The 8267-nt window shown below is 39.1% G+C and overlaps 2 protein-coding genes across 2 annotated transcripts; both read right to left on the bottom strand.

Annotated features, from left to right (window-relative positions):
* On the bottom strand, positions 1-2545 carry LOC142945898 (immunoglobulin kappa light chain-like). Its single transcript, XM_076086834.1, has 5 exons — positions 1861-2545; positions 866-1573; positions 628-753; positions 499-542; positions 1-412 (listed from the first exon to the last, which is right to left on the bottom strand). The coding sequence occupies exons 1-5, from the start codon at positions 1913-1915 to the stop codon at positions 293-295; spliced, it is 1053 nt and encodes a 350-aa protein (XP_075942949.1). The 5' UTR covers positions 1916-2545; the 3' UTR covers positions 1-292.
* A 3796-nt stretch (positions 2546-6341) lies between these two features.
* LOC142945949 (uncharacterized) lies at positions 6342-8066 on the bottom strand. Its single transcript, XM_076086887.1, has 5 exons — positions 8012-8066; positions 7186-7881; positions 6707-6835; positions 6584-6624; positions 6342-6461 (listed from the first exon to the last, which is right to left on the bottom strand). Exons 1-5 carry the CDS (start codon positions 8064-8066, stop codon positions 6342-6344), a joined length of 1041 nt encoding a protein of 346 aa, XP_075943002.1.
* Between the last annotated feature and the right edge of the window lie 201 nt (positions 8067-8267).

Below are 8267 nucleotides of genomic sequence, written 5' to 3'. Positions count from 1 at the left end.
TCACATACACATATGAGCTTTATTTGATCACTAACAACATACAGTGGACATACAAAAGCACATACTTCCAAATTGCTTGCCATACTTACCGCCTAACTACATAAAAGGCACACTTCCTGCATTGGTACTGAATGTTGGCACCGGTTGTAAATTGTGTTAGTGTAAATATGAACATAATTCCTAGTAATACTGGGATGCATCTTTTTACTGTAGACAACAAGGAAGATCCATAAATATATCTCAAAATCTACTTCTATATCTACATCACATATAAAAGGACACACGACCGGTTCTACAGCTTCACGCTGGCGTACACACATTCATCATTGGTGTTGTTCCTCTGTCTCCTTGTTCCCATGGGCAGGTTGACACTTAGAGCAGCATAATGAGGGCTGTCCGCGTTTCGGTAACCCTGCTAACAAAATATGAAGAAGTGGATTAGGATATCGAAATTAAAAACAATATCCATAAAAATATAAAATATTAGATAAAGTTCACCTCTGTATTTGCGGTGGAGGGGGCTGATGATCTTGAGTGAGACTCTGGTCGTGAAAGACAGAAATACTCCTTTATTCAAAAGTTATATTTAGTAAATACAAGCTACCAGATACAAACAGAACAACTTACCTGAACATTGACAGATGTTTTTCTTGTTCACCTTGTAGACCAAAAAACCCAGTAAAACAACCAGGATGGTGGTGAATGCCAACGCTCCACTTAAGCAATACACCGGGACAAGAGAGACCAGCTCATCTGCAGAGTCAGACACCAGAAATGGAGCTTTCAGCTTTTTATCTCTGTCTTCATGTTAAGTTTGATTGAAAAAACAACAACTATTCATCCGATGAGCTGGAGTGTTACTAACCCTCAAAGTCCAGCTTGGTCCCGTCTCCAAACAGTATGTGTCCACACGAGGCAACAGCACAGTAGTAGGTCCCAGCATGAGACAGATTCAGGCTCTTCATCGGCAGGTTGTAGACACAGGTGTGTGTTTGTGTGTTGGGTTTCCTCTCACACTGATCATTCCTGCCTCCATCCGTGTAAATGAGTCCTGGATGAGATTCTTCAGAGTCTTTGAACCAGTAAACACTGTGTTGTCCATCACAGGTCCCAGTGTGAACTGTACAGTTCAGAGTCACAGAGCCTCCTGGCTGGATGGTCTCAGATGGTGACTGATGGACAGAAGTTGGGATTTTCAAACCTGAACCCTTTACACTGACAAAAGTGCCCTCTGCAAAAGTCAACACAAATGTCGTGCTACTTGCGCAGTAGTAAGTTGCTGAGTCTGAAATGTGCAAATCAAATATTGTCAAGTGATTTTGACCGTTTTCAGCATCCAGTTTGAAGCGTGAATTGTTCTTGAATTCATGATAAAAAGTGGCTTTTGCATCGTACACATAGACGGTGGAGATCAGCTTTGGTTTCTGTCCCAGCGTTTGCTTATACCAGTAAAGCCATGCTGGATCATCACTCTTATAGACACAGCGCAAAGTCATTTTGTCTCCAACATTAACTGATACAAAACCACTCTCTTGACGCAGAGATGAGGACAATTTCAGATCAGTCGCATGAGCTGAAGTGAAATGAGAGACAAAGTAAATACACAATTATTTCTTATACATTATACATATATATATATATATATATATATATATATATATATATATATTGTGTGTATATATATATATATATATATATATATATACATATATATATATATATATATATTGTGTGTATATATATATATATATATATATATATACATATATATATATATATATATATATATTGTGTGTATATATATATATATATATAATGTCTGTATCTATGAAAAGTTAGAAACACAAAAACACAACTCACCCATTGTCCACAACAACAACCATGTCGCATAGGTGGTAAACCTTGGAGATGTCATCGTGTTCAAATTCTTGTGTTGAATGAAGAGAATCGAATACTTTCTCCACTCTTTAGAGACAAGACTGTGTTTGATTGGCCAACCTGATGTGACACTGTGCTGTACGTCCTACTTAGGAAACCTGATCACACGCTCACTTCCATCTATAGAGTCAAGTTTGGTTCATGAAAAGATTCACATGGTGAGAGAGGTACATGTAGAAAGCAATGGCTCTGTATGTTGGTATTATATATAAATAATGGGAAAATAGATCACAGGTATATACAGTAATGTACACTAGTAATGACTTACAGTGAAGTCTAATTAAGCTAAACATTTTCATCACTTTACAGACACATTATAGGTTTGATAATTTACCTGTAACCCCCCCCCCTCCTAAAAAAAACAAAAAAACATCAGCACCGAGTTAATTTAAAAAACATTGGCATTTTTGGGAACCTGCCTCTATTTCTTTCATTTTAGATTTAAAAGCAGTAAGTGGTATCAGTTCTTTGAGTTTTAAATCATTCTGCAACATATTCCATGATGAGGGTGCAGAGTACACAAAAGCCCTTTTTCCCATTTCCGTTCTGGCATTTAAAAAAAAAAATTTAATTTAACCTTTATTTAACCAGGTGAGTCCCATTGAGATTAAAAATCTCTTTTTCAAGGGAGACCTGGCCAAGACAGGCAGCAACACAAGACACACATTTGGGACAGTGAGCATAAAGAAGTCCTGAGAATGCAAGGAGTATTGTCCGACACTTTTCTGCATGATGAAGACACACAGGTAGCTTGGGAGCAGACCAAGTATTGCCTTATAAATGAAGGTGTACCAATGACAGAGCCTACGGGTGGCCAAAGCAGGCCATCCTACCCGAGAGTATAACTCACAGTGGTGAGTCAGAGCTTTACAATTGGTAATGAACCGCAGTGAAGCATGGTAAGCTGTGTCCACCATATGAAGACAGTTATCAGAGGCATGCATATAAAGAAGATCACCATAGTCCAACACAGGTAAGAAAGTAGCAGCAACTAATCGCTTTTTTTCATTAGTTGAAAAGCACAGCTTATTTCGAAAATAAAAACCCAGTTTTAACCTCAACTTTTTCACCAGGTACTGCACATGTGGCTGAAAAGTGAGTGATATTCTGATGTTTCAAAATGCCCTGTGCAACTTGTGTATTCTATCCATTGTTTATGTTGTTGTAAGTAGTACTCTAAATAGTATTTCAGCTAAGTAATCTTCTTCTTCTCAGAATTACCATCACTAGTTTTATTAGCTTTAATGCGTTTGACTTCTAAGCACTCCACTGTTCTTGGATATTTTAGTGGTCTTTGGCTAAAGGAGCATGTATGTGGCAGTGCAACCACGTAGACATCCTGCTGAAAACTACAGCTGCTGCACTGACAGAGATACAAAGATAAAGCGCTTTTCCATGCTTAGTCATTGTATGTATTCAAAGCTACCCTACAGCGCAAAGCATTCTAACTTCAGCTTGCTCTTCACCACAAGTTTTCCAATAATACAACCACAACCAAGTCAAGTCAGGGCCGACACCTTGTTCGTCCTCTACCAACCAGAGGTGTAGTGGTGCGAATACGCAGGTGATACAGTGAATAGCCACCTCTGGGTGGGGGGGGCTGCTATTTAGAACGACACATGGAGGCGCTTTCTGATCAGACACACCTACAGTATTGGAAGGGTGACAACATTGGTGTGTTAAAATAAGTTATTTGTTAAGGTTTGGGTTAAAATAACTTCTTCATTAAGGTTAGATGACCTTCGTTGTGATGGTAACAATTATAACCATGTGTTAAGGTTCGGAAACTGTTGCGGAAACAATAAGCAATTTCCTGTGTTCAATTCCAACACTGTCCCCGACGTCCCCCTTTGTCGTTCTATAATAACTTCACGTTACGTCCTCCTTGCTCATGTCGTAGAGGGCTACAGAGCTTTGTCACTTGAATGGGTGTTTGTCCTTTTGGGGCTCAAATGCTTGATGCTGTTGTTTTTCTTGGGAGGACAGTTTCCTGTCTTTTGTAGCTCTGTCTTAAGGAGAAACATGTGGAACAATTCCCCCTACCCTTGTTCCATAACCCACAAGGTCTCGCTCCCAATTTATCAAATACCAACGATTGTCAGTGGTCCACAGCAACTTTTGTCCAGGAGACCACTGATGGTATCATGTGTGAAACTAATAGTACAAGTTGACATTCCATCACATGAGTCGTTAGTGTCGTTATTCATGTGACTCACAGGAGTCGCTCGTCACGTGACTCGGTAGTCAGTCAAGTTAGCATAAACCTAACTTCCTGTGAAGACGGAAGTTTTATTTACAAAGGACAGTGTGCATGTAACAAGTGGAAACAGACACGCCGTCCCTGCCACGTCCCAAACTGATGCTAGGGCGGTACCTAGAGTGTCATAGTTCAAAGCTAGCCAAGTTGATCACATAATGGCGATTACACCAGTGCCCTTTTAAAACAATCAAGTAATACATAGAAAGGTGTTTGAAGTCAGACCATGAAGATGCTTAAAGATGCTGGCAGAGGCCAACTCTTCCAACAGTATGTAAAACATAAGCCAAGAAGGTAGACAGGCTTCATTGTAACCTAAACAGAGTCATTGTGAACACACATGCTTCCTTTGTCTCAGGACTTAAAGCTCAGGTTCAAAGCTTTTTTTCTTAATTAATATTTGCAATGTCTTTAATCTTGTGATCAGATAAAATTAATTATTATTTATTCATCTTTTAATTATTGGCATTTGCCCCCTTCTCGATCTGTAATTTGCCAAAATCTCTTTTGTACTGTGGTCCTTGATTACTCCACTGTTGGCCTGGGTGGTAACCCTTTTATAGTATCCACCGCACTGCTTGCAAAGTAGTAAGTAGCTAAGTGGCAAATGCCTGCTCAGAGTACAAACACCTCTACATCCTGCTGAAAGCCACAAATGTCTTTGCAGTGAAAGTATGGGGATGAAGTTCAACAATTCTGTTTTCAAAGCAGAAACAGAGACAAAGTATAGTGACTAAATTTACAATGCTATTTTAAACAAGGCTTTACCCAACTTAGGCCCAGAGAGCAAAGCCTGATTACTTTACCATTTTCTTTTACATTATTATTCCCTCATTATACCTCACTAAGATCTGATCAACTGGCATATTTTGACAACACTGTAACAATAAAATTATATAACTGCACGCTCACTGTAACCTGCTGTTTGTACAATGTGACGCTTATTAGTTTTCTACTTAAATACATTTTTAGATTTTTTTTTCACTCACTCGCTCATTCCCTGTTTACTGCAGTTCTTGTCACTTTTAACTCTGTTTATGAGGGGGAGGACGGCCATCCCCTGACTGTCACCAGCCGCTTCTTTTGACCTGTAATCAAGAAGCTAGTGCACTAAAAAGGACTCGATCCCTGACTGGCTTTCCACTCGCATTCACTTCCATGTGTGTTCATTGGCACACACAACGAACTTACAGGTAGCTCCTGGAGATTTAAGTTAGATGCGTGCAGCAGTTGCCTGATTGTGATGTTATTGCTCAATAGTACTGGAGTGTGACATGATTGGATTAAAGGATTGGTCATGAATTATAGAAAATGAAGATTCACAGTAGCATTTGGTTGAAAACAATGGATTTTAGAAAAGAAAACTAAGTTACAATGTGAAGACATTCTGCTTAAAACCACACAGACACCAAAACAAAGAGCATAGGTTCATAAATATGCATATGTCCGGCCTTCTCAAAGCATACATAGATCTCATCTGTTGACTGCAAACCACAAGGTAGGCTATACAAAGATTCTTACATCAGTGAGTTTGTTACAACATGCAAAAACAAGTAAACAAGTAAAAACTATAAAAACTGCTTTTTTTTGTGAGAATAATTTCCACCTCAGTATATTTTGTAGGTTCCATAGTCTGAACCAAGATGGAAAACTGTATTTCTCCTTTCATCTTTGATAATGGCAGCATTAATCCTCTCCCTCCATTCTTACCTTTCACAATAAAAGCCCTGGTCATATAATATTCACAGCAGATAATTTCTCATCTTCATGTCTGTTATTTGTTATACGCCCCTATTGTATAAAGGCCTTAAGGCATACAGTATTTCTCAGACCAGAGGACTGTAGAAAAATATGTTGCTGATATCTGCGATGCTTTTACAAACATATGTACACATGGTCAACGATAAGGTTTTGCTCATCTCATGAGAGACCGATACAACGGGTATAGTAACAGTGGAAATATGGCACGTTTGCTGGCACAGCTGAACTGTCATTGCACAGTTGGTGAAGTAGATTACTGCAATCCAAGGCTTTACCTCCATTATATGTATATGAAAATATCTACATCACATCTCAACATGTTAACAGGTATAAACAAAATGACGTTTTACAAAGAAATATATATAGAAATGAATCATGTCCAGCTCTACAGCCTTACACTGGAGTACACACATTCAGTCTTGGTGTTGTCTCTCTGTCTTCTTGATCCGTTGGCCCTGTGGTCCCTCAAAGCAGCATAGTGGAGGTTGTCTGCATCTTGGTAACTCTAGTAACACATTTATTTTAATTTTAAATATATGAATCACAATGAAGTAGATGGAAGAAATGAATTGTTGTGATTTTAAATGTGTCAGAATTAAACAGTTATTTTGAATAGATAATAGTCACCTCTGCATTTGTTGCGGTAAAAGCTGAAACTCTTTGAGACTCTGTTGGGAAACAGAAAAAGCTTTTTATTTCAAAACCATCTTCAATGAAGACAAGCTGTTGGATGAAAACATTCCTAGTTACCTGTGCACTGGCAGCTGCTTCTCTTGCTCATCTTGTACACTGAGAAAGCCAGTAAAACAACCAGGATGGTGTTGAATGCCAAAGCTGCAGTCAGGACATACACAAGAGAGTCCGGAGAGTCCACCTCATCTACAGAGAGCCAGACATCATGAGACATTACAAACCTTTCAGTAGAGCTAGATTGATAAATCGTCCGATAGCTTATTGCATTTTTATCAGTATCGGTGTATATCTCGGCAGATGCCAAACTACGTTTAGAAATTGAGAAATGGTGTCTCCATCGCAGAGTTGGTTCACCAGAGAGCACTGACAAGTTCACTTTGTCACGTTCAGTAAAAACTCAATCAAATCAAAGGTATTCGTATCAAAATTGTGTCATGGTACTGTTGGACTCCTTGCTGTTTTCATTTGCCTTTACATACACATTTGATACGGGAATAGTAATAATTTCTTCTCTGCTAGAATTTGACATCACTTACTCACTAAGTTGGTCCGATTTCCAAACAGTATGTGTCCACACGAGGCAACAGCACAGTAGTCGGTTCCAGCATGAGACGGATTCAGGCTCTTTATCAGCAGGTTGTAGACACAGGTGTGTGTTTGTGTGTTGGGTTTCCTCTCACACTGATCATTCCTGCCTCCATCCGTGTAAATGAGTCCTGGATGAGATTCTTCAGAGTCTTTGAACCAGTAAACACTGTGTTGTCCATCACAGGTCCCAGTGTGAACTGTACAGTTCAGAGTCACAGAGCCTCCTGGCTGGATGGTCTCAGATGGTGACTGGTAGACCAAAGCTGGGACGTTCAAACCTGAACCTTTTACATTAACAGTAGTGCCCTCGCAAAATTCAAACTTGTATTTATAGAAACGCATGCAGAAGTAAGTAGCAGAGTCTGAGATGCGCAACTCTGAGATTGTCAAGTGATTGTTCTTGTTATTAGTTTCCAGTGTGAAGCGTGGATTGTTTTTAAATTCATCACTAAAACTGCTATTTGTAGCAAATTTATAGAAGCTGGAGACGATACTTGGTTTCTTTCCCAGAGTTTGCTTGTACCAGAAAAACATAGCTAAGACGTCGTCTTCATAGAAACACCGTAACGTCACGCTGTCTCCAACATCAGCTGATACAAAACCACTCTCTTGACGCACAGACAATTTGTCAGTAATTGTCGGAGCTGAATAGAAAAGACACCAAAAAGAGTACAATTAATGCCGTGTTAGAAGTTATATAATGATTTGAAATTATAGCGGCAATGAATATATATTCATGAGGATACTAATACATCCACATAATATCCAACTTACCTATTCTCCACAAGCAAAGACAAGTCAGATACAAAACAAAGTTCAGAGATGTCATCGTGATCAAAATGTCTTCATGAATGTGGAGAACCTCCATACGTTCTCTACTCTTAGAGAGAGGACTGCGTTTGATTGGCTAACAAGAAGTGACACTGAATATCCTATTTTGGAAACAGTGAACACATATTCAGTGCCCCCTCCATTGCAAATTCAATTGGTTCTACTGTAGAGTCAAGCCACGTGGTGAGAGGTACTAGAA

The sequence above is a fragment of the Anarhichas minor genome, unplaced genomic scaffold, assembly GCF_050575085.1.
Source record: "Anarhichas minor isolate MPS153535 unplaced genomic scaffold, ASM5057508v1 ptg000009l, whole genome shotgun sequence".
Taxonomy (NCBI): Eukaryota; Metazoa; Chordata; class Actinopteri; order Perciformes; family Anarhichadidae; genus Anarhichas; species Anarhichas minor.
The sequence above is the reverse complement of the archived record's forward strand: the minus strand, read 5'-3'. Positions and strand labels throughout refer to the sequence as shown.

Coding starts and splice junctions, on each gene's coding strand:
- LOC142945898 (XM_076086834.1), bottom strand. CDS start 1,915: ATGACATCTCCAAGGTTTACCACCTATGCGACATGGTTGTTGTTGTGG. Junction 543..627: donor AAACATCTGTCAATGTTCAG/GTAAGTTGTTCT, acceptor TTTCACGACCAG/AGTCTCACTCAAGATCATCA. Junction 413..498: donor CCTCCACCGCAAATACAGAG/GTGAACTTTATC, acceptor TTTTGTTAGCAG/GGTTACCGAAACGCGGACAG.
- LOC142945949 (XM_076086887.1), bottom strand. CDS start 8,066: ATGACATCTCTGAACTTTGTTTTGTATCTGACTTGTCTTTGCTTGTGG. Junction 6,836..7,185: donor AAATCGGACCAACTTAGTGA/GTAAGTGATGTC, acceptor GGCTCTCTGTAG/ATGAGGTGGACTCTCCGGAC. Junction 6,462..6,583: donor TTACCGCAACAAATGCAGAG/GTGACTATTATC, acceptor ATGTGTTACTAG/AGTTACCAAGATGCAGACAA.